General features: G+C 55.5%; 5 protein-coding genes across 5 annotated transcripts; all 5 read left to right on the forward strand.

Moving 5' to 3' along the window:
- Positions 1–1,497: 1,497 nt before the first annotated feature.
- Positions 1,498–4,150, forward strand: BZA05DRAFT_397555 (uncharacterized protein). The gene is made up of 3 exons (XM_051483632.1): positions 1,498–1,673; positions 1,771–3,476; positions 3,526–4,150. The coding sequence occupies exons 2-3, from the start codon at positions 1,974–1,976 to the stop codon at positions 3,868–3,870; spliced, it is 1,848 nt and encodes a 615-aa protein (XP_051339817.1). The 5' UTR covers positions 1,498–1,673; positions 1,771–1,973; the 3' UTR covers positions 3,871–4,150.
- Positions 4,151–4,355: 205 nt separating this feature from the next.
- Positions 4,356–5,752, forward strand: BZA05DRAFT_353254 (HAD-like domain-containing protein). Its single transcript, XM_051481338.1, has 3 exons — positions 4,356–4,580; positions 4,637–5,167; positions 5,230–5,752. Exons 1-3 carry the CDS (start codon positions 4,514–4,516, stop codon positions 5,565–5,567), a joined length of 936 nt encoding a protein of 311 aa, XP_051339818.1. The 5' UTR covers positions 4,356–4,513; the 3' UTR covers positions 5,568–5,752.
- Positions 5,753–9,336: 3,584 nt separating this feature from the next.
- BZA05DRAFT_41865 (uncharacterized protein) lies at positions 9,337–13,212 on the forward strand. Its single transcript, XM_051485534.1, has 4 exons — positions 9,337–10,937; positions 11,013–12,204; positions 12,259–12,456; positions 12,552–13,212. Exons 1-4 carry the CDS (start codon positions 9,699–9,701, stop codon positions 13,106–13,108), a joined length of 3,186 nt encoding a protein of 1,061 aa, XP_051339819.1. The 5' UTR covers positions 9,337–9,698; the 3' UTR covers positions 13,109–13,212.
- A 995-nt stretch (positions 13,213–14,207) lies between these two features.
- BZA05DRAFT_397566 (uncharacterized protein) lies at positions 14,208–14,798 on the forward strand. Its single transcript, XM_051483633.1, has one exon. The coding sequence runs from the start codon at positions 14,245–14,247 to the stop codon at positions 14,569–14,571; it is 327 nt and encodes a 108-aa protein (XP_051339820.1). The 5' UTR covers positions 14,208–14,244; the 3' UTR covers positions 14,572–14,798.
- Positions 14,799–18,757: 3,959 nt separating this feature from the next.
- Positions 18,758–19,743, forward strand: BZA05DRAFT_41910 (uncharacterized protein). Its single transcript, XM_051485557.1, has one exon. The coding sequence runs from the start codon at positions 18,896–18,898 to the stop codon at positions 19,661–19,663; it is 768 nt and encodes a 255-aa protein (XP_051339821.1). The 5' UTR covers positions 18,758–18,895; the 3' UTR covers positions 19,664–19,743.
- The last annotated feature ends 4,720 nt before the right edge of the window (positions 19,744–24,463 follow it).

Consider the following 24,463-nt stretch of genomic DNA (forward strand, 5'->3'; position numbering starts at 1 on the left):
GTGGGAGAGTCAAGCGGGTTTCATGCTCGGACGTGACGCGAGTATACCTAGTAGACATCATATGACTGTTTCCGATCGTTATGGGCCGACAATCATAGAAGTAGATATACAGTACTCGTGGTTAGGGACCTACGGTACCCACCGTGCGATCTTGACACAACCACGGGCCCGGTTGGCGTCTATTACCTTAAAAATACCACCAAAGGTACCTAGATACCGGTACCTACCGGTACCTAGCGGTAGACAGTTCGGGGCATGAGCGGCGAGCGCTATCGATACCTAGTTAGCCCGAACACTTTATGTAAGTAAGTACAGATGCCCTCGACTCGAGTGAAACAAAGGACCAGATTCAAAGGATAACTAACGACCAGTATCCGGGAGTTGACCGATGGAATGGAGAGAAGCCTTGATCAGTGCGGCACCGCATTTCGCTCGTCGATTCTCCCAATCGCGCATGATGGCCAGATGCAGCCGCCAACCGGTGACAAGTGGGCTTACTTGATTGGCAGTGCGACACAGTTACACGACAGTTGCCGCGGTGGGGGTTGCGTTGTGGCCGCGTAGCCAGCTGCGATACAGGTAACAGGTTTTTATCCGTGTGGTCCGGTGGAGTGTGTAGTCAGCTACGGGTTTGCAGCAAATTTCGTTTGTCGATGCGAATAGGAACGATGGGAGCCTTCGATCCTCTCTCGTTCCGTACGGAGGGGCGTGGAGGCAGAGGCGGCTTGGTGGCATCGGTGGGCGCCGAAGAGAGGAGGCCTCATTGAGATCTGGTGGGACCCGATCCATGCCCGATTCGGCCATTCAACGTTTATCTGTCTCTGGAGTCTGTTGTCATCTTCTGTCTGCCTGTATCAGATCATCACCGTGTATCATCATCACTACCTTTCAACTTTTTCTCGAATTGATCCCCTTTTTGAGCCTTCACCCGTTTTTGGGTCTCTCAGTGCCGTACAGTCCGAGTTCGTCCCCACCGTATCCGTCGCTCTCGTTGCTCTCCTCCCCTCTCCCCCCACCATTTCGTGTGTGAATGAATACATATCATACCTATAGATACAAAAAAATTGCCACTGTCGCAGGACCGGCCGTTGCTCTGATTCGTTCGTCCCGTTGCCGTACATATGCACAAGTATGATGACGAAACCTTGTCCACGCTCGAGATCGGATTGCCGCCATAAACGAGGAAATACCTGTATACCTGTAGTCAGCAATTTTTTTTCTTCGTCCGGAATAACATGTAGGTGGTGCTTCGCATCGCACTTGTTTCTTGACGATAAGTTAGAGTCTGGGGGTTCCCCACCCCCCTCCCCCGCACGATCCTCGCTACGGCCCGCGCGAAGGACTAAAGTGCGGTTTTGAAGTGACGGGTAACCACTAACGCTCCCTGGTGGATTCCGACTCGAGCTGTTGTTGTATGGTATGATATGAATCTACATGAGGCGGCAGAGGCCGGCGACAGGCAACAAACGGAAGGGGTTCACCGAAATCAAGCGAACAGGTTGTTTCCGCCGATTCTGGTCGAGTTGACCGGCAACTTCGCTCGGCACCTTTCCCGTTGGAGGTGGTCAATCGGCGGTGTTAGCTTGGTCCGTCCCTACTGCACCACATGCCCGCATAAAGACGAATGTTGGGGTCGAGTGGGTGCGTGAAAACCAATTGCAGATGGCCAGTAGGTACGAGCTTTTTGTAATGGAATTCTGCGTACCGCCCGTGATCTACTGACCCCGCCCCGCCCACACTTGGGATGCATTGAAAACGTTGAACCAGCAGGCTGCCTTCCGCTAGATTCTCTGTCCCGCTGCTCGTCTCTCCCTACCAGAAAAACGACCGTTACAACTCCTCCCTCTACCTCTACCTCTACCTCCTCCCCATCCCCCTCCCCCCCTCAGTAAGTTCGACAAAATCCGATCTTACTTCCCTACACCTTCTCCCCTCTACATCACCTAATACGACAACCCCCCACCCCCAGCATTATGACTGTCATCGATGAGGAAACCCCCGAAGGTCGTGGTACCGAGCGTACTACCATGGCCATCAAAATCTCCGAGACCCCGGAGATCCAATCCAATGAATCGGTGGCCCCTTTCGCTCGAGACGACCTGGAGCTGAGAGCTGTGACGACCTTGCTCGCCGGGCTCAATGCCGTGGACCGCCCAGAGGAAACGGCCGACGAGGACCCCCACGACAGCATGAAGTTCCTGCAACGCTTTCAGCTTAGACATCTGATTGCCATTTCATCTCTTCTCGCTCGCGATGGCGAGGTCGTTGCGTGCATCCCCAAGATTACCGGCCCCGGTCTGGAGATATTCATCACCGCTACCGTCTCGGCCCAAGTGCAATCCTCGGGGACCGATACTAACCCTTCGTACTCCAAGCCTACCGTCAAATTGATTTCGGAGGACGCCATCAAGATCAAGGACTGCGATGACGTGTGCACTTTCATCGTCAATAATTGGATCCTCGGATTCGAAGGCCATGCTCGGGTCGTCGCCAAACTCGTGAACGACTGCATCGAGGTTGGAGCCAAGTCCTCGGACGCCTGGAAGAAGTTGAGTCGCTACTGTGTGGCCCAGAGCTCGCCGAAGCTGGCCAAATGCTTTGCCTCCAAGTATCTAAACATCTTCATCGAAGCCCTCCACGAATCGAACCGCGAGCCCGAATCGGCCCTGGTGATCCCGGCCATGAGCTCGAACGACTGCGGCTACATCAAGGTCATGATGAAGAAACTGCGACTGTTCAAGGCCTCCGAGTACCCCGAGTTGACGCAGGCCTTCGAGAAGACCCAGGGTAATTCTCGCCAGATCACCCCAGCGATGCTGCCTGAGATCAGTCTCCTCTTCAGGTGCCTGATGAACGAGCTCTGCAAAGCTTCCCACAAGGTGGCGGCAATGCGTGTGGCCCCGGCTTTGCCTTCGTTGGTTGCATTCACCAAATCTGTTAAAAAGCTCTGGCATCTCCTTCGCTACCTGGAATACCTGGTCACCTACAGCAATTTCTTCAGATGGTTCATCACCGAGCACCTCGAGAAGGCGATCGAGAAGGCGAGCCTCAACCACAAGCCGGAAGCCGGAGATGTCGCCAAGGAGACCGTCAATCTGGAAACCATTGCTAGATTCAGGGAGAAGTTCAGCTCGGCCGTCAGCGAGCCAGCCTGGGAGGTTATGAAGTGGTTGCGTCTCGTCACCTCCAACATCCACAGCGCTTGCATGTTCTACAAGTCTCAGTCTCTGGGCATGACCGCTGGAATCGACCGCAAGATCAAGTTCAAGATCCTGCAGATGTCCCCGCCGTCGGCTGGTATCAAGGACTGGAAGGAAATGGTGAAGAACTTGTACTCGACTGACGAGGAACGAGAGCGCGTGATCAAGTTCCTGGATGGAAAGACCTTTACCAATGACTGGAAGTTCACCGGAGGCATGCACTCTGCCGCGATCCTGTGGTGCCTCAGCACGCTAGCCATCAGCGAAGTGAGCTCTGTACGTATATCAATCCTGCCTTTATGACCTTCGCTGACAATATATCTAGACGACTATCATCCCGCAGTCAGTGATCAGCGAGTTCTACGACGTCCATAATCTGATCGCTCCCTCCCGTCAATGCTGTCCGGTCTGTGTCGCGATCTGCCACGAAGTCAACACCTATGCCGCCATTCCCGTCAACGCCATCGAGACACACTTCAAGATTACGCCCTGCACGTTTCCGCAGGGTCTTCCCGAGGAGGCAAGAGCCAATGTTCTCAAGCACTTCAAAGGTGTCCTCAAGACTGCCCTTCAGGATGTGGCTAAGGGTGTCGAGAGCACTGAGGCGGACCTTCAGGATGTGACCAAAGGTGTCGAGAGCCTTGAGGTGGAGGAAACAAAGGCTGAGTGATTGGCTGGTAATGGTGCACATGTGAATAGTTCGGTTTTCTTCGCCGACTGGTACTTCTTCAGCATTTCCTAGGGACGGAGTCATTTTTCTCTTGATGTTTTTGGTGGCGCTGGTGTCATGTTTTTTTTTTGTTTTTTTTTCTTTCATATGAATTGTAGGTACTTTGTGTCCGCATGGACGAATGGGATGGAGCTTCGGGAGCTGGGATTAACATGTACGTACTGTAGATACGTACGGTTGTGACTTGTAATTGATGGACGAATGAACGGACGAGGTCGCCACTTTGCGTGAATGCTCAGCCGCCACAAAGGACGTCGGCTGCTGACATGATATGATACGGAAGCCAGATTTCAACGGACCGGAGCGGCCGAGGGCATTCCGCAGGTACATGGACCTGCACAGGTCCGAGTGCTCGCTCGTGCAATGCACTAACACTTCCCGAAGCGGAGATCTAAGCTCGACGGGGACAAGCCAGCAAATGCTTACTCCTGTAACCTAGCAAGCTGCTAGCATACATATAAGAAAGCTTGAGAGCGGCAGAGCTCGCTCGCTCGATATCTCACCTCACCGTTCCAGTCCCTCGCTCGCTCAATTTTTTTACCCCGACCCCACACCCCACCACACCGCACCGCACACCGCAAAAATGACGATCCCCGAGCACCCGCTGCCAAACGCCGCGGACATCAAGATGATAGTCTCGGACGTCGACGGTACTGCCTCGCTGCCTCCCCCCGCTCTCTCCTGCTCCCCAACTAACCCGTCGCAGGCACGCTCCTGGACTCGCACCACGCCCTCCCGACGACCTCACCGACGTACCAAGTCCTCCGTCGTATCCGCGCCGAGTTCCCGGACCTGCCGATAATCATCAGCACAGGCAAGCAGCACCGGTCTACATCGGAGCTGCGCTCGCAGCTGCAGCTCGAGGGGGTGTTCCCTTCCTGCCACCTGAATGGCAACGTGCTGTACGATGCTTCGGGTACCGTTATTGCCGAGAGCGGGTTGGACGTTGAGGTTGTGTTGAGGGTGATCAAAGAGATGCGCGAGCTGGGGACGAGTACGTTTGTTTATGATCATGCGACGGTTTACCAGCTGGGATATGCGCGCGGGGAGTGGGGGGTGGGAGGGGAGGAGGGGGATGGGGAGGAGGGCTGTCAATGGGCAAGGATTCTGAGGGGGTATGGTGAGGATGTGGTCTGTGTGCCCCCCCACGAGGTCGACGCCGCGCTGGACAGGATCAGGAACGGAGAGTTGAGGGTCGTCAAGATGGCGGTATGTCAGGAGCCGGAGACGATTGACAGTTTGTCCCCCCGCCCTTCCCTCTCCCCCGCTTACCCCGCCACCACTAACCCCCCCTTCTAGTCCCGAAAACGCACCTCCTGTCGACCTTCCCCCCCACCGCCTTCGCGCCCACCCAAGCACTGCCGTTCTGCTGCGAGCTGATCCCGGCAGCGCACAACAAGGGGACAGCACTGATGCAGTGCCTGAAGTACATGAACGGGCGGGGCTACGACATTGCGCGCGAGAACGTGATCACGTTTGGCGATGGCGAGAACGACGTCAGCATGTTCCGCGTCGCTGGTATGAGTGTGGCTATGGGGAACGCCATGGAAGCGGCCAGGAAGGAGGCGAGGTATCAGACTACTAGTAATGATGATGGCGGCGTGGGGAGGTTTTTGGAGAGGGTTTTTTGGGGGTAGGGGGGCGATACTGGGTAGATGGGTAGATGATAGAACATAGATCTGGTCAGTCGTAGATACCTAGACTACAGTACTAGATAGAGTAGACTCGCATAGACGCGGATTGGGAATGATGGAGTATTTGGGTAGACGGTTTCAACGCGTACGGCTTCATACCGCACATGTGCTATTGTGTCGTGTCGAATCTCGATTGCAGGAGCGTGGGTGTAGGTAAGCGCGCGGCGACGGACGGTGGTGACACGATGGATATTGTATATGGACAGGACAGGACGCAGGCACCGGGTTTGATGGACAGAAACGGCGACAGATCGGTATCACAGTATCACGGTGATATAACAGGGTGTTGTGGCATCACAACACACCACTCCAACCACCACTTTTCACGAGCACAAGTCAAAGTCAAAGTCAATCGGAATCATCATCAATTCACCATCTACCTCTCCCACTCCACCCGGGCACATCCTCATCCCCATCCACAACCACGCACAACACCTCGGTCCTAGAAGCAACCTTTCCACACATGTCAGCGCCAACTCTGGACAAATTTCAAGACAAAGACAGCAGTAAGAGTATGGTAAGAATGGAAGATCAGAAGAGTTTATAAGGTAGCGGTGGTTTTTCATCAGCGCCGCACACCCGCAGAAAGCGAGTGCGCGACTAAAGCCAAATGCCTGCGAATCATCATCGAGGTATGGGGGGCATATTTTCGGTGTTCGGTGCTTGGTGCTTGGTGTTGAAGAGGGGGGGAGAAACGTACCTGGTGTTTTCCGTGCGCGGGTGGAAGAGATGCGGTTGATGGGATGGTGAGATGGTTGGGTTGGTGAGGAAGGCGGGAGGGACGGGAGGGACGGGGGTTTTGTGTGAGCTGTCGGCGAAAAGTTTTTTTTTTTTGGTTTGGGAGGGAGGGGCTTGGCGGTGGGGTGGGTTAGGGGAGGGAGGGCAGGGTGGGGGGGGAGGCACGTGATATTTTGGGTTTCGTTTTCGTTGTCTAGGCGACGGGCGGATGGTTAGCAGGTGGCGCTGGTATCAAACACGACAAACACGACAAAAACGACGAGAGCCGCGTACGTGCACGCGGACATGGACGCGGACGTGGAAACGGGAGGGCACAGAGAGCACAGAGAGCACAGAGAGCACAGAGATGTCCGAAGCGGAGATGCGCCCGGCCGATCAGGAGGCGGCAGGCGGGAGGTTGGAATGTTCCCCCTCCCCTCCCCCCTGTGTCGCACTGTCGCACTGTCGCGGGTGGAGTGGTGTAGAGTGGTGTTTCGAACTTTCGATACTCTAGATAGATAAGGCATGGCATGCACCGAGCGCTCGTCGCTCGTCGCTCGAGGACGGGTCGGGTCTCTGCCGCCGCCGTCTTCTCCATCGCCATCGCCGTCGCCGCATCCGGCGTTTCTCTGTACTCTATGCAGAGCATCTCCGCATTCCCTCCAGCACCAACAGAGCCCAAACAAAGACGTCACACCTCTTCCGTCCATGCCCTGCCCCCCGTCCCCCCCCGCCCCCCCGCCGCACCCCCGTCCATCCGATCTTTTGCTTCAGGTCAGGACCGGGCGCCCGCGCCCGCGCCCCCCCCCCCCAGCGCCGCGCCGCGTCGCGTCGTGTCGGGCGGCGGGAACTAAGGCAGAGTCCGGCCCCCGGGGTGGGTGCGGTGGGATGGGGTGCATCGGGGTCTGTGCGTAAGCAGGTACGCAGGCACAGGCACACACGCACCGCACGCACCGCACGGATGGTGGGTAAACCATGGTGGGTTGGGTTGGCGTCTGCAGCTTCATCATGATCATCCATCGTACCTACCGTGCGGGCGAGGGATGTTGGGGCAAGAAACTTGGAACTGGAACTGGGAGGGCCGGGGAGGGGAGGGGAGGGCTTGGTTGAGATGATCTCGGGGTTGTCGTATGAGGAGGAGGTGGATGAGGTGGTGGTGAGGAACGGGCGCTGGGATGGTGCGTGCTGTTTGGGAGGTGAGGTCGGGTCTGGTCAGGCTCTGCAAGGGATATCGCTAGAGAGTACTGAGATGGAAGAGGCCGAGTGTACTAGGTAATAGTTGAGTGGGGCTGTGAATCCGGTGGGCGATTTCATGCTCAGACGCAGTGGTGATGATGGTGAGACTGGCCTTGTGCTGAAGGATCCGGGGCATCTAGCGATCTCTCCGGCCCAGTCAGAATCAGGCCTCAGAAGAACAGGCAGACTTCGGACGAAAGAACACTCGATCCGGATGCGTCTTCGACTCGTTGCCGGCGAGATGCCACAGATGCCACGAGTGAGCAGACATGATGGTGTGTTTCTAGCCTGTCTGTCCCCTCCCCCTCAGATTTAGTGCGACCCAGCGACATCCACGTTTTCCGGGTAGGGCGACCGACGCACCACTGGTCGGGATGTCGGTTGTCGTCGTGAGACTGATTGGGACGTGAAGGGTTTCAAGCACGGAGCAGAAAGGACCACTCTCAAACGGCATCGCCGAGTCTGAGGTTCGAACAGAGCTCGAGCTCGAGCTCGAAGCAAGTGCATGGGCTGTGCTCTCTGATCGCCTCGGGATCTTCGCCGTTGCTGCCGTAGACACGCCGCTAACTAACAGTCGACGTGCGCACTCACCACCACCACCGCCACTGTCGCTCCACGGATTCGTCAGGCCTCTCTGACGGCGAGTAGAATACCGTAGTAGTTGAGCATCAATCGCGACCCAGAGCGCTGACTCGGCGCTACGGACTGTTCGTTCGTCATTCGCGTGGGTGCACTTGTGGTACGGCTGCACGTCTTACTCGACTACTGCACCTGGCAAGGACTTCATTCGCCTGAGACGAGCACTCGCCCAGTCTTGTCCGGATCCGCGTGTTTCGTGCTACGCTGAGAACTCTCGCCAATAACAACCAGCCGCTCTGCTCCCCATCGCCCTCCTCCTGCTGCAACGATCCTCCCCCCCCCAGATCTGTCCCAACCACTCGCTCAACCCATCATCAAACCCGCCGCTGCCAACGCCCTCCATCCAGCTCGCCCCTCGCTCGCCCCTTCATCCCCCCAACTCGCGATCGACTCGGTCTGACCCTGACATCCCGAGAGAGAATCACCACCCCCGCCGGAAATGCGCTGTGTGTGACGGGCGCATTCTCCACCCTCCTTTGTTTGGTTTCGCGGAAAGAGTAAGAGAGAGAGAGAGAGAGTGAGGGGAATTTTGTTTTTCGCGACCGCGACTCTGCACCGCACCGCACCGCTCTCTGCAGCCACCTACTTCCTATCTTCCATACATACCAATCCGCTCCCAACACAACATTCATTCGCAACACCGAATCCACCACAACCCACCAACGAAGCAGCCCTTCTCTCCCTCCCGCAGCCACCACCACCACATCCACCGCATCCACATCCACTGCCAACCACACACACCATTCTCCGCCATTCATCCACACAACACCCCATACCCTCACCTCATCCTCTCTCCCTTTTGACACGACGACACGATCTAAAAAAAATACATCCGAATAGCTCCCCGACAGCGAACTTCTCCTGCAAGTTCCGTCGAGTGACTAAATCCAATCACATACCCTCCCGCAGTTCCAAATACTTCTGGAGAAGAAAAAAAGAAAAGAAGAGAGAAAAAGGCCAACTACTTCCTGCTCGACTGCTGTCCTGTCACTGATTGCTACCTGACGCGCCACGATTTTATTTTTTCCTTCTCCATCTTGACGTCTTCTCCTTCTTCGGCTTCTTCTGCTTCTTCTGCTTCATATTCGGCCTCGGATCGAACTCGCGCGCATTGCTGGTATTAACGACGAAACGAAAAAAACAACTTCGAAAAATTCCCCCCGATAACGAATCTCTTCTTCTCGCTGTACTATTAGAACGAAGACCTACGAATCTTGAAACGACCCACAACTTAACCTTACATTCTCCAGCTCGACCAACCCCCCTCTCTTATCCCATCTACGATTGTGCATACCATTCCCACATTGGCTACAGCTACCGTTCTCTAATCGCCAGCTCACACGTCGCCGCTCAACGCTGTAACGGATCGCTGGGGGAATCGCCCATTCCGCCCACCCCACGCACACACCCACATATCCACACACCAGCTACCCCCCCAACCCACGCGAAAATCAACACGACACAGGTAGCACTCTGGACAGCATGGCAAGCCGCTTGGATATAGCGGTGCAGGCGCTCCATCGTCGTGCAGACACAGTCGAATGCTGGGACGATGACCCAGACTTCGCCGAACTAGACCAGATCCAGCATCCCCCGGCCACTGCTACGACACCTACGACAACGACGGCGCCGGCGCGCGCAGGTGCAGACTACTATCGCCGTGAGCCTTCCTCCGCCGTCTCGAGTCGGAGATCCACCATCACATCCGCCTACGACCTTGACGCCCTCGAGGTTGCCGACCGCGAACACCAAATTCCTTTCGACGGCTCGCCCGCCGCTGCGATCAAGTCCGCTCAGTCCGCGGGTATCCCCATACCCGAAAACGTTCCCTTATCGGCCCTCGTTGGCGGCACCATCAAACGGTTAGGACCCAGCACCAGAGCAAGGAAGGTCACGATGCACGACGACTGGGGCGAAGATCTGGAGTTCCCCTCCATGGGAGATGCCTTCACCGTCAAGACGAAGGAATTTCCACAGTCGCTACATCACATGCCGAGCAAAGGCAAAGGCATCCGGAATATTTCGCCGTCGAGGGTGAATCTCTTGCCCGTGACGAATGCAAGCGAACAACTCAACAAGTTCCGAGACATGCCTGAGGATGAGATGTTTTTCGGTGAGTGCGAACAGCTCCCGTCACTCAAAGCATTTGCGGCAGGGAGAACACCGATGCAGGGAAGAGGAGCCAACATGTCGCTGCCGACACCGCCGTTATCGGAATCTGCATTCAGGCCTTCGCCTACGTTTGCAGACGATGATTTCGACGCCGATTTCGAATTTCCTGCCGATGCACCATTACAACTTGGAGGTTTGAGGGGGATGGAAAGATCCCGACCGATAGATTTTCATGCGATAGACATGGGATTCGAGGATTGGGGGGATGGGGACAGTGGATTGGGCTCCAGCTATGCGGGCACCCGGGGTGGCGCCGATCATGGAGCACATTCGGTTGTTTCGCCCAGCATCTCAGCTATGACCATGGAGAGCGAGGATGACATGTACGGTTTGGAATTACCCGGCGGTATGCTTCCCGATTTCCACAGGGCTCTCGAACGACGCCGGCGGGCGGCCGCGGCGGAAGAATCGGACCTGGCTCCAGCCCCGATAAACCACCATTTCCACGCTCAGAAGGACTTCGACGACCCGGCGAGCGAGGAGGAGTTTTTCGAGGGAATTGAAATTGGCGATGTCTTTGATAGCAAGAAGCTATCGCTGAACGGCAATGTGAGACAAAAACAACAACCTCGGAAACCGAGTCCTATCAGGCGAACTGCCATGAGTCTGACTTTTACAACGAAGCCACTTACCCCACAGTCATCCGCCGGAAGACTCAACAGGCTTACGCAAGGCCATCCCACGCTCCTACCGTCGGCACCCCTCGAACCTGTCGCCGAGCGGGAAAACCAGCCGAGCACGGTCAAGCGGATTCCCCGTAATAACCGTTGGGGAAGCGCGGATTACAGGTGGAATAGTAGCGAACAGACACCCCCTCCACCGCCGATACCCAGAACTGACAGGACGAGAACACTGGCAACGGATGGGCGGAGACCTCTGTCGACAAAGTCCACACGGAATCTGCGCGGCGACAATGCTCCACCACCAACCACTACTCACGCTCAGTTGCTGAGAGCGAAACGCTCGATGCCTAACATACAGGACAGTCCGAATTCGCAGAAGGGTTCACGACCGCAGAGCCGTGCATCGAATGGGCGACCACCCAGTCGTAGCTCTAGCGGCCGACCTCCTAGCAGCGGCAACGCCTCGACAAGACCGACAAGTAGCGGCACTAGACCTCCTCCTCCTCCTCCTCCCAGCAGCGCTACCAGACCGACGAGTACCGGTACCCGACCCACGAACAATGGTTCCCGACCGACGAGTACTGGCGCACGACCTCCCAACGCAAACGTGCGACCACCATCACGGAGTAGTAATGGGCGTCCCCCTAGTAGGAATGATCGTACCAAAACCGCCAATGCTCCTGCGGCTAGACATCCTGCTCCGTTCATGTGTGGTGGCAGTTCGACCAAGAGTAGCCATCACGTCGCCGCGAAGACCTCGAACAAGAGTCTCGATAGCCGTGGGGAAGGCAGCACTACCGATCGACGACCCAATTCTCGCCTGCAGAACCGCAATATTACTCCTCGTCACTCGCCCAGCTCCTCTGGGGCCAGCAATACGACCGCCAAAAGGATAACACCCGCGATCGCACCAGAGCAACTACGGCGGGAGGCGGCGACCATCGGAACACTCACTCAGCCGACGAGAAAACGCAATTTCGGAGACGGAACCGAGCTCGAGACTTTCGATGATTTACCTACCAACGCAAAGGTTGAGAATACATTCACCAAGGCTCCTGCCGCGAGAGGAGTGGTGAAAGCTCGACCAAAGAGCATACCGACTCGCGAGGCCGAGAGCCCAAGGAAGAAGAAGCAGCAACACGAAACTACTCCTCGACAGGACGATGTTCCGAGGTTCGCACGGGACACTACCGGTATGTTTTTCACGAGCCCCATCTCTCATCACGTGCACATCTAACGTCCATCAGCATCAAGAAAAGCACGAGAAATCACCCAGCAGAGACTCGGCATGGGCACGCCTGTACCCCAGACGCCCAATGCCGACCGTTGGCGATCAAAGATTGCGGCACGAAGTCAGGCACCGTCTCGCGTCCTTCCAAAGAAGACGTTGCAGCACAAGCCTCATCTCATCAAGCCGATGGGCAATATCACTACTCTTCCTAAAGGTTCGTCTCCACCCTCGGTTTCACGAGCTATCACTCGACTCATTTCCCATACACTGTATCGGAGACAATGGCTAACCTCGCTTCGTCCGAAACAGAGAACGCTGCCAACGGGATGGTTTACAATCCACGCACGTTTCGGTGGGAAGGAAATGACAAGGACCTCCGGGCGTTCGAGGTGCCCGATAGCCGTACGCCGCCTCGCCCGGCATTAATCACCAAAGTCAATCAGTCTGGTAGCAAGATGGGGATTCAAGTTGTCGGTGGCATGGTCTTCGATCCCAGTCGTATGTGCTGGTTGAAAGTGGACGAGGATCCGGACGACGAGGATGATCCTTTCGAGGGACTGGATGACTTGCCCGAGGACATCATGTCTGTCGACGGTCAATCGGTTGCCGGCGCGCAGACAACCAGTAACTCGGTAGTCATGAGTGGCGTCGGGGGTGCCTTCGGTGGAGCGGCAAGGATCAGCGGTGGCTTTGGGGAGTTTGTCGTCGGAGAGGAGTTCGATGTGGGTCCGGAATTCGTGCGCCGGCAACGCGAGGAGGAGGACAGGTGGAGGAAGACGACGGATGGGTGGATTCAGCCGTCGGCCGACCTCACGACCAGAGAGAACCGATACTATTGGCGGGAGCTGCTGGCCGAATCCCGGTAGCAGTATCGATGGAACTCTGAAACATTTCCTTGATTATCGGGTGTTTCAAATCTAATATGGACGACGAACACATGGTATGCATTTTTGGACCGGTCCGATGGATGCGCAACACGGGAGCATGGAGGAAGGAGAGGGACTGGTGTTCTTTGCTGGCGCACGCTGCTTTGCTTATTTTCCATTTCCGCACTTTGTGGTTTTTCTTTGCGGATGGATCGAATCTGGACGTCTTTGCTGGCTGACTTTTTTTATCTGTTTTATCGTGTCTGGGTTGGGTGTTTTCTACACTCCCTCGTCGTTTATTTTTTTTGCTTACTTTGTTTTGTCGTTGTTGGTGTTGAATGTAATTGTATACTATTGATTGATACCCATACCCATACCCATTCTTCTTGTTCTTGTTCTTCTTCTTCTCCTTCACCTTCCACCTCTACGGAACCCTGGTTTCCTTACTATATCTGATACTCCTACCTACCTTCCCTCCCTTACATCATTACCTCTCCTACTCTTACCTACTATATCTGACACTTCGCCAACCCCTGAGGCCGTGTTGCGCGGTGTTTTTTTTTCCCCAGCCACGCACTCGGGCGAGGGGGCGCGGATCTATTACAATTTCATTTCTTGTTTTTTTTCTTCTTCTTTTTTCTCTTTTTCTTTTTTCGGTCTTTCTTATTTTGGTTTTGGTTTTTAGGGCTGTGTTGCGCTACCATGAAGGACTGGGCTGGGATGTCACTGGGATGAGGGGCGTTTTTTTCTTTTTCTTTTTCTTTCCTAATACCGTTTTTCTTTTCGATTTGAGGGAGATCTTCCCGTCCTATCCGTGCTGTTCCGAAACGTTGCCGGGAGGGGGGGAAGGGGGGGGGGGGGGGGGGGGGGTAGGTTAGGATGCGCTGCGATTGCGCTGTTATGTTTTTGATGCTTGATGCGTTAGTTAACGTTAGGATTTATGTAGCTTTGGGTTTCTGTGTTCTGTTTTTGTCTGGGTTTTGTTGGGTTTGGTTTGGATTCGGTTGGCTGGTTGGCATGGACGGCATGGACGGTTTTGATAATGGCTGGCGGACGGTGATGTGATGTGGAGGCGGGTTGGGTGGGTTGGGGGGTAAGTGGATGTGGGATGGAAGGGATGGGAGGAGTGGAATTATATGCTATGCTGTGCTATGCTGTGCTGTAGCCTGTGCTCTTTGGACTTGGACTTGGACGTGGTATTTCGCCTTGGCTGTAATGGCTGTAATGGCTACATGGCTGCGATGGCTGTGAACATGATGTGCTCGATGTATGCGAACTCGTTTTTTTCTCTTCGACGCAAGACAGGACGGGTTGGGAAGGTTTGGGAACTTACGAAGGGTGGATGGACGGAGGAGGGAGCGCCGAGGGAGTGCCGAGGTGCATGGACTGTCGAGAGCTACATAACTAGGCGGAAGCGGGGTGGTGGTTTGCTTTTTCCGCACAGGTTATCACTGGGGATGTAGGTATGTGGTCCGGCTTTTCGGGAGTTGCGGCGGGATCCGCACCGATGAGCGGGACGGGATCTTTGGTAGACCTCTTCTCCAGCGGTGGAATCGTCATGGGCAACGCGGAAACGACCACTCTGGCCGTAGCGAGGAGTAGAGTCACTACGGTGGTGGCCAGGCGTGGAGTAGGAGGATGCTCAGATCCATGGTCTCCATCTCTCTGCTAGATATGGTACCATACCGCGGGCCGAAAGTAGAACCCGGCCCTGGCGGTGCCGAGAGCAGTGTAAGGAGACAGCCGAGGGAGGGGGGGAGGGGGAGGTATCTTCCAAACGTCATCACGAGGGCCAGCCTGCCAGGAGCAGGGACTACGGACGATGTTCTCCCTCAGGCTAGGAATGGTGATAAGGCGAGTGGTGCTGTGCGGGTCAGGTGGAGGGGCCGGGGGACGAAGAGGACGACATCCTTGCGAACAATCTCCCACGTTTCTGTCTGGAAACGTGGATGCTACAGCCACGCAAAAGGGACGTCTGGCGGACGGATAGCAGGGGGGACACGCGGCAGAAGACGACGAGACCCGCCCAACCCGGTGCGCATCAATGGCAATGGAAGTTAACTGCAGGTACATATGTGCGGCCTGGAGCCCGAGACGGCACGACACGGCCTCAAGGTTCAACAAAAACCGAGGAATTCGGCTTGATTGGTGGATGCCGCGCTCGGGAGTCGGAATAGGTGGTGTGCCGAAGATCGCTCAGCATGGACTGCGGGGCTGCGGTTCCGCTTCGTACTCCTTGGGGGTCGGGGTGGACTGTTTCGGGCGAACGAGCTTCGGACCGGAATAGCACGGCCGCGTAGTCCCCCCACAGCCACAGCCATAGCCATAGCCCGGACAGCATTGTATTACGTTGCCGCCTCGTTGCCGCCCCACCCCGCCTCACCTCACCGGGACGTGCTCGGACTGCAGCCGGACAGCAGACCGACTCTCGGCCTGCGTGCCGGGCAGTCGAGTGACCGAGTTCCAGGATCAGCCTTGTTACTACTAGTATGAGTATGAGTAGTATCACTCGGCCCGCGAGTATTCGTGTCGTCCGCAGGAAGACAGCCCTGGCTACAGCGCTACGCAGTTGTTATCCTGGGCTTTCACTTGCGCCCCTCCACGCCAGGGTGCGTGGAGGGGGCGGGACGTTGACTGCGCCTCGCCTCGGACGGCGACGGCTGCGGATGCACCGGGGACTCGGGGAGGGAAAAAAACGTCGCACACGCGGCCCATATACTGGACTGAGCATTCCGTAAGCACTGAGGGCAGTTCCCGTCAATCGTCAGTCGTCATTCTGCTATCGTCCGGTAAGCTTGCTGCCTGCGGGTATGTACCTAGGTAGCGAGGTCGACCGCTCGTCCAGCTTAACCACAACCCGGAAGGTGAGGGGCTATTGCCAGTAGTTGTGTGCTAGGGGAGGTGGGGGGCACTGGTTTTCTGACGGTCGCAACTCTGGAGTCTGCATCGCCGCCGTCGCCGTGCCATGATACGGCTCATCGAAACTCGAAAGCTGGCGTCCTCGAAATAGAGACCAAGACCAAGACTGGGTCCGGATTTTATAACAGCTGGACGCACGGGCATACATGGTAGTGCCGGCTCTACTGCGCACGATAGGTGAAGATTGGCAATCACCGCGATCACTCGACTAGGAGTGATACATTATGATGCTGAACTTCCAAACGGATCACCGTTTCTTCGCTGCATGCGAAATATATTGAAGGTCTCTCTCTCTCTCTCTGTCTCTCAAGCGAATCACCGAGAAGCTTAAAGGATGGGCCGTATGTGACGATAACTTGTTCTCTCGACTCACTGAAAAGGAATCCGAGTAACTCCGCCGATCGAAGGAGGTCGCTCGGAAAACACTTACATGTATAAACTGGTATCACTGTATGTAGAGGATATACCGGAACGTAAAAGCCACGCCCAGGCGCCGAAAAAGCTGAGGAGCCTAGAAGTGTCTTCCCCTAGTAGGATATATAAAAAAGGCATTAGCCTAGTGCCTAGGGGGCACATTCACCATCGGACATCATAGTTCCAGCCTTCCAGGCGCGCGATGTCCCCTCACATACGGTGGTTTAACTCCTGAGATACCAACCATTGAGACCTTTTGACCTGATGATGGAATACTTATTTGACACGCGGGCCATGTATAGCTGATCTTTCAGTGCGGTATGTACCCAGCCCTGCATTCGGTGCATAGATTTCCGAGGCTCCGTAGAACCGTCCCCGGGAGGCTGTGACATCTTCCCGCCGTTCGCCTGCCAACAAGACTGAAGAATAACAGAAGCGAGCCTTACAGTTGCGTAAGGTGATATATATGCCTCCAGGGCGCTTATGGACGTAATGGATGCGGGGCGGATACTGGTATGTAGAGTAGGCACTTGGGTAGCTACACTTAGTTAGGTATCGCAGAGCTCCGTTGGAAATCATCTCTCCGCAACCGAAATCGTGAATTTCGATGCGTCCGCGCCTTGTGGAGTAAGTGCTCATTTACTGATGCACCGTATTTCATCGGCCGGGATAATCCGTCAACGCAAACGTACTGGTAGCAAATACCCCCATCGGGATCGTCGGGGTCGTCGGGTGGTGGAGTACGAGTGATGTCGCATGCACACATCCGCGCAGAACGGAAACAGGAAAGCAGGAAAAACTACCGACGCTTGGCGCCCCCCCATGGGAATGATCACGTACATAGAGGTCCGTCTCGGGTCGGTTGTGGCTCGGCAGACAGCAGGGGGTTGTAGCGTCGACTACGGGAGGGATCGTCCACTTTCTTGGGAAACTACCCGGGCCGCACCGCTGCGTGGCGCGGTGCGGCGTGGCGTGGGGTAGACGAGCCCGCCGAGCTCGAGCGCACATACACACGATCGCGGATGACTCGGCGCGTGCTCCGGTGCACCTTCCATGCGAAGAGCTATTGTGCGTACGCACTGATTCGTCGGCATGGGTTGCTGGATCCGCCCTGCTTTCCGTTCTTCACGGGTTCCTGGGGTTTCGTGGTTGCGGTCAGCTTTAGATCTGCCAACGGGGATTCCCACCGCCTTCAATTTTAACGCCTTTCCGTGCCTTTCTTTGCTCTCCCGGTGGTTTGCTGCTACTTCCTACTAGATACGCACGCAGCAAGAGCGGAAGTATTGTATTATGCACAAGCGATCACTCCGGGGCCGGGAGCCTGTCGAGTGAGTAATTGTGACTAGTCACGCTTCCAGCCCCCCCTCCACCCCCAACCATGGGCCAAGGCGCCGTATAGAGTGTTGCCAATCGCTGCGCACCCGTCGGTGAGCCGTGAGCATCCACCGCACACACACACGCATCTACCATACACGTACATGTACGCACGCCGAGCCGAGTGTAGCTCCGAGCGGCGAGCTCGGCGTAGCATCCCCCACCACGACGAACAGCGGAGTTCTGCCGGCGCATGCACGTACTGCGTACCTGCGGTGTCGGGAAAGCTACGGGATAACTACGGTACTCTAGGTACATACCGTACCCAGGTAGGTAGGCAGGGCGGTCTTGGCCGACCCACACCGCCACCGCCACGGCCAGCTGTCGCTCGCTGCCGCTGTGGTGTGCGCTGTCGCCTCATCCTCGGGTCGGGTCGGTCCCGCGACTGCCGTACCTACTTCTTACTCTGCCTACTACTGCAGCTCGCCGGGCCCCTTAGGTAATGCCGAGCGCTGGTGTAACTACAGTATGGACATATGCCTACCCAAGCATGTAAGGATGTGCATAAATAACCAGCTCAGCTCTCCGACGCCTTGTGCATAACGTCCGGAGTAACTACTCGGTAGTGCGATGCAGCTACTCTAGATGGCTACTAGATTCGTATAGTAGATGATCACGGCTACATCCCTCGTCCTCATCGTCCCCGTTCCCGTCCCCGTCCCCGTCCCCGTCCCCGTCCCCGTCCTCGTCCTCGTTCCCGTCCCACGGCGTGACTTGAACTTCCCTCCCCCCACCTCCCCTCCCCCAATAGGCCGTGTACATATCATACTCTCTGCACAGCGCGGGGGGCTGGGGGTAGAGTAACTACTCGAACGCAGAACCTTCACGAGCACGAGCACGAGCACAAGCACGGCCCAGATTCGGACATGGCCGAATCCGGTGGGGTGGTAGCACATACCGAAGTACCTACCCAAGTACCCAGGTATGATACTTACTCGTAGATCATACGGCTCAGCACCGCAGTCCATCTGTTTATATTTTTTCCTTCTCTTTTTCTTCTCTTTCTCTTCCTTTTTTCCTTTCCTTCTTTCCTTTTTCTTCCTCCTCCTAAATTTATGTAGGTAGATCCTCGTGGAGCAGATGGCGGCCGTAGCCGTGGTTGCTTTTTTGCCACTGCTGCGGAGAGGGAGAAAAGAAAAGAGAAGAAAAACAGAAAAGGAAAAAGAAAAGAAAAACAGAAAAGGAAAAAGAAAAGAAAAGCATGAGGAAGAAAAGCAAGAGGAAGAGGAAGAAACACTACTCTTCACGGCGCTGGGAAGGAGGGGGGGGAGGGGGGGACCGGATGGGATCTGGAAATCCACCAACATCCACATCAACGCTCACGGCGCAAGAGGGCAAGCAAGCAGGCAAGCAAGCGCACGCACGGTGAAAAAGTCTATCCCACGTCTACATACATCCACATCCACATCCACATCCACATTGCATCCACATCTATCCACATCCCCTCGGTGCGTTGCATGCATACCTCCCCACCCACCCACCTCCCCACCTCACCACGTACCCACTACATACCCACCTACACACACGGCAGCACAGTTTCGCGCCGGTGGAGTATCTTCACGAGCCGCAAGTCGCTCCTCCATCTCCAGAGTCACGAAGGCATGGATGGGATGGGGGTGGGATGGGGGTCGCCCGCGCGGTGTGTGGGGTTATTTTGCGGGGTACTGCGGGTGTCGTGAAAATCGCGCCATGCAGGGGCGACGGGGCGACGGGGCGTGCGTGTGTGGCGGGCGAACGGCGCGCGCGCGGGGCGTGGGCGTGGGTTTGGGCGTAGGAGTGGGAGGGAGTGGGCGTGGGGCGGAAGGGAAGGGAAGGGAAGGGAAGAAGGGAAGGGGTGAGAGAACGTGATCAGACGTATACCATACATACCCAGAACCGTACATAATACGGTAGGTAGAGTATGTAGAGTCTGCGCCTACCCCCCACCCACCACCCACCCCCCATCGGGAGGTTGGATTGGCGCCCGCGGGATGTACCCGTACATAGACTCGACCCATCCGCTCTGCTCTGCTCTGCCTCCCACCACCGGGGCGCAAACAGCGGTTGCTTGCTTGGGGGGCAACAACACCGGGAATCCGCGGGAGTGGATTCCGGGCGGCCGGCCGGGGGATTCCCGCCACGCACCCACGCAGAACGCAGCACGCAGAACGCAGAACGCAGCCACAGCGCGAAAGCGAGGCGGAAAAAAAAACGGACGGCCGGCGTGGGATGCGGAATATCGGACGAGACCACGGCGTAGCTATAGTAAGTAACCAAGAAGGTGGCGGCCCGCGGGAACCCGCTTGTGTACTGTCTGTGGCTGCGGCTGCGCCGTCCGACGTCCGAATCCGACGACGACGATCGTGAGTACATACATACTTGGGACTCGGGAGATTTCTGCTGCTTTTACATACTTCTTCCTTTTTTTGCTTCCTTTTTTTCGTTCGCTCGCGGGAAACGGGAGCGTGAGCGAGAGAGAGATACCGTAGGTACCGTACCCAAAGGGATAGGTATAAGTCGCGGAGCTGGTTACCTATCGCTCTCCTCACCTCGCTCGCTCGCCTCATCCGCAAGCAAGCAAGCACATCACCCCACGTCTCTGACCCGGAGATATAGTATATATAGTATAGGCAGTATAGTATATATTATCGACACCGCACAGGCACCCGGTACCGACCGAGCGAGGGACCTCCCACGCCCACGCCCACGCCCACGCCCACGCCCACGCCCACGCCCACGCCCACGCCCACGCCCACGCCCGCGCCCACGCCCACGCCCGCGCCGGTGGTTTACGGTTTGCGGATGGATTACGGTTGCGTGCTCGTGCCCGTGCTCCTCGCGCGCATAGGTACTATAGATATACGGTACATATATGGCAGTTGCGGTGATCGGGAGGGTTGTTTGGATGGTGGATGGTGGGGTGGGGTTGTTTTGGTTGGATGGATGCGTGGATGCGTGGATGCGTGGATGCGTGGATGCGTGGATGCGTGGATGCGTGGAGGGATGCCATGGGGGCCGTCGATTGTGGCCGATATATTGCGACGCCACCTCCACGTCTCTCGCTCGCCTCTCGCCTCTCGCCTCTCGCCTTTCGGAGCTTTGGTGCTTGGGCGTTTTGGCGTTTCGTTTACCTTATAATAGTTATACTAGTATCAACAAATCTAGTGGTTATATATGCTGGTATATGCTAGTAGTTATGCTAGGAGAGCGTGCTAGGAGAGCATGCAAGTGTTGTTTCTCTGGGGTTGGTGGGAATTAGATGCCATTCCCACACACACACATTTTCATGATACAGACTTGACACACACACTTGGCATGAGCCCTGTAGAATATAGAGTATCTAGAGTAGGCAGAGGACAGTTAACCAGTAGAGTAGTTAAAGTAGAGTAGAGCGGTGTATGCAGAATAGTTACAGAATATGTAGAGTATCTAGAGTAAACTGCAGCCAATAAAACAGTCTACATACATACAGACGTCCAGCATCTATCTACCAGCATCTATCTACCGGTATCTGCTTGCTGCTGCTTACTGCTGCTGCCATAAACGTCCCCCACGTTTTCCGACCGTCGATAGCTATGGATGATATGTATGTACTCTATCGATTTCCATGCACGCACGCAAGCAAGCAGGTAAGTAAGCACCATCCGACAGGGAGAGGATTGCCGACCGCCCCGCCCCGATGGGGCCTATCTGCTTATCGTGATGGATTGATGGATTGATGGATTGATGGATTGGATTGATGGATTGATGGATTGATGGATTGATGGATTGATGGATTGATGGATTGATGGATTGATGGATTGATGGATTGATGGTGGTGGATGGATGGGTTGACGCGACCGATGGGGGGGCGATGGGATTGGTTGGTGGATAGATGGTGGTGGTGGTGGTGGTGGATAGATGATGGGTGGTGGATAGATGGATGGATGGAGTGCACAACGTGCGACATAACCAGATATCTACTCTAACTACTCTAACTATCAGTCGCCAGTGCTGAGTGCGTCCTCGGGTCCTCGAATCCACTCGGCTCCACGCGGCGGAGGAGGGAGCGAGCGAGCGAGCGACTTCCACGGGGGGCATGTTGGTAGAATCTACATAGAGTAGGTACCGTAGGCCGTAGATGATGTTTAGCAGTTGAAGCTGCCGATGCTATTACTATTAATAGTCGCGGCCGTCGAGCAACTTGAGACTTGAGTAAGAATGGGTAAGTAGACTGTAGGCCATGGACACATTGGCATTGGGCATTGGCATTAGCATTGTTGCAGCAAAGCAGACTGAATTGGCACTCGTCCTTCCTCGTCGTCGTCGGAGAAGTCGGAGGCAGTTGCTGTATGTATGTACATTCCCGATTCGGCGGGGATTCCTGTCTTCGTTGAAATGCAGCGTGCTTTGCCCTTGCCACTGCCACTAACTCACTGACTACTCCATGCCGTGGATCGATCGAAAAACGAGCAGAGCAGAGAAGAAAAAAAAAGAAAAAAAAAAAGTGGGATGCTTGGGTGTGGATGGTGGTTGGGTGAGGATCGTTGCGAGCGTTGGAGCGTTTATGTGCGCACCGACCGAAACAATGTTTTGCATGCGTAGTCGGCCGTTACACTGGTTAGACTAACTGGGTAATTGACTAGCTGAGGGACTAAACGAGTAACTAAACGAGCGACTGAGTAATTGAGTAATTGAGTAATTGAGTAATTGAGTAATTGAGTAATTGAGTAATTGAGTAATTGAGTAAAGTAATTGAGTAATTGAGTAATTGAGTAGTGGATGGATTGGGTAATTGAGCGATTGACTGACTGGAGTCAGTTGTGCGTGCACTTGCATGTGCGACGGAAAGGGAGGACGACGCGTACGTAGAGTGGAGTGGAGTGGAGTAGAATAGATGCTGAGACTGACATCTGTGATCTCGTGTTTTACTGTTGCCGTTCTCTTTTTTTATCGTAGTTGTTTATTTCATGTTTCCCGCAGCACAGGACGTAGTTGATGGTAGGAGGTGGGTGAAGGGCACTTGAGCACGGCGGATCACTCACGCTCGTCCGCGCCGAGCATGGGGGGTTCCAGTCGCCAGACGGGCATTCAGTACCCACAAACGTCCATGTCCGTACGGGGCCGGACGCAACCCCTACCTACCTCGCACTCCCTCGCACCCTCACTCCGTTGCGACGCGCAATCCGTACTATATCCGACTATGTATCCCGCGGCTGGTGGTCCCGACGTGATGTGCGCGAGACGTCGACGTCGACGTTTGCATGGGCCCCCCCGCCCCGTCCGCCTCCCCGGGGACCCGGGAAGACCAGTACGCCCTGGTGGGGGACGTCTCTCCATCCGTCCGCCCTCCTCCTCGGACGTGCGTGTGTGCGTTGCGTGCGTGCGTAATACTAGTATATATTGGTGCTATGTATGGAGCATAAGTCAGCAGCGGCAGTAGCAAGCAGCATGCTGTTGGAACTTGGGAGAAACACTCCATTCCACTCCATTCCACTCCCCTCCACTCCCCTCCACTCCCCTCCACTCCCCTCCACTCCCCTCCACTCCCCTCCACTCCACAGGGCCGCCACATGGCAGTGGGGGGTGGCCGTCGGCTTGGAATGCTCAGGTACATACGACCAAGCCTACTTACATACCTCTGCGTCTGCAGAACGAATCCATAGATGTGCAGCGGAGAACACCACCAGCGCCGTCTTTTCCGCCTTGTTGCTGTTGCTGTTGCTGCTGTTGCTGCTGCTGTTGCTGCTGCGTGGATGCCGCGCGACTACTACTAACTACTAGTATACATACAAAGCAGTAGAGGGTGTAGAGTAGAATATGCTATGTTCGGGTTGCATGGCCTGTGCATGGATGGATGGCCTCTGCAGTACAGTACAGCGCCGCGCAGCGTGCGTGCGTGCATACATCCCAGGTATGTACTCTACCCAGGTAGGTACACATCCCACCACCATCCACCATCCACCATCCACAGTCCGCCCAAACGGTGCTGGGATTCATAGTTACATGCAGACATACATCCATACATACGCTGGCCCCTGGGTACGCCGTACATAGGCTGGGCGACGCATCGATCTCGGAATAGCAACTTCACGGGGGGACCCGGGGGCGAGGAGGCAGAAATCACAATGCAAAGTCGATCCTCAATTCAATTCAATCCAATTCAATGCAATCCAGCTGTCTGAATACATAGATATCACATCACATCTTCCTCTCGCACGCTCGCTCGGCCATCGATCTTCTGCCTCTCTGCATTCAAACATTCAAACATCCCCCGGGGGCTGCAATGCATTGCACTGCTGGCATCCTCGAGGAAGGGAGGAACTGAACTGAACTGAACTGAACTGAACTGAACTGATCGAGCGACAGCGACATTAGTTGTGCTGGTGGTGTGAATGGTTGGATGGGATGGGATGGGTGGTGACTGGGTGACTGGGTGACCGGGCGAGAAAGAGAGACTACATACGGCACCCACCGGCGCGATGCAGGGCCTCCGTACATACACACATACACACATACACACATACACACATACACACATACACACATACACACATACACACATACACACATACACACATACACACATACACACATACACACATACACACACCTCTATACATACACACACACATACACACACATAACTACACCCAAGCCAGGAAACAAAAAGACCGAAGCAACGGATCG

The sequence above is a fragment of the Tricharina praecox genome (assembly GCF_024521635.1).
Source record: "Tricharina praecox strain CBS 144465 chromosome Unknown BZA05scaffold_11, whole genome shotgun sequence".
In the NCBI taxonomy this organism is placed as follows: Eukaryota; Fungi; Ascomycota; class Pezizomycetes; order Pezizales; family Pyronemataceae; genus Tricharina; species Tricharina praecox.

Coding starts and splice junctions, on each gene's coding strand:
- BZA05DRAFT_397566 (XM_051483633.1), top strand. CDS start 14,245: ATGCTATGCTGTGCTATGCTGTGCTGTAGCCTGTGCTCTTTGGACTTG.
- BZA05DRAFT_41910 (XM_051485557.1), top strand. CDS start 18,896: ATGGCGGCCGTAGCCGTGGTTGCTTTTTTGCCACTGCTGCGGAGAGGG.
- BZA05DRAFT_41865 (XM_051485534.1), top strand. CDS start 9,699: ATGGCAAGCCGCTTGGATATAGCGGTGCAGGCGCTCCATCGTCGTGCA. Junction 12,205..12,258: donor GTTCGCACGGGACACTACCG/GTATGTTTTTCA, acceptor AACGTCCATCAG/CATCAAGAAAAGCACGAGAA. Junction 12,457..12,551: donor TATCACTACTCTTCCTAAAG/GTTCGTCTCCAC, acceptor CGTCCGAAACAG/AGAACGCTGCCAACGGGATG.
- BZA05DRAFT_353254 (XM_051481338.1), top strand. CDS start 4,514: ATGACGATCCCCGAGCACCCGCTGCCAAACGCCGCGGACATCAAGATG. Junction 4,581..4,636: donor GATAGTCTCGGACGTCGACG/GTACTGCCTCGC, acceptor AACCCGTCGCAG/GCACGCTCCTGGACTCGCAC. Junction 5,168..5,229: donor GGAGCCGGAGACGATTGACA/GTTTGTCCCCCC, acceptor CCCCCCTTCTAG/TCCCGAAAACGCACCTCCTG.
- BZA05DRAFT_397555 (XM_051483632.1), top strand. CDS start 1,974: ATGACTGTCATCGATGAGGAAACCCCCGAAGGTCGTGGTACCGAGCGT. Junction 3,477..3,525: donor CCATCAGCGAAGTGAGCTCT/GTACGTATATCA, acceptor CAATATATCTAG/ACGACTATCATCCCGCAGTC.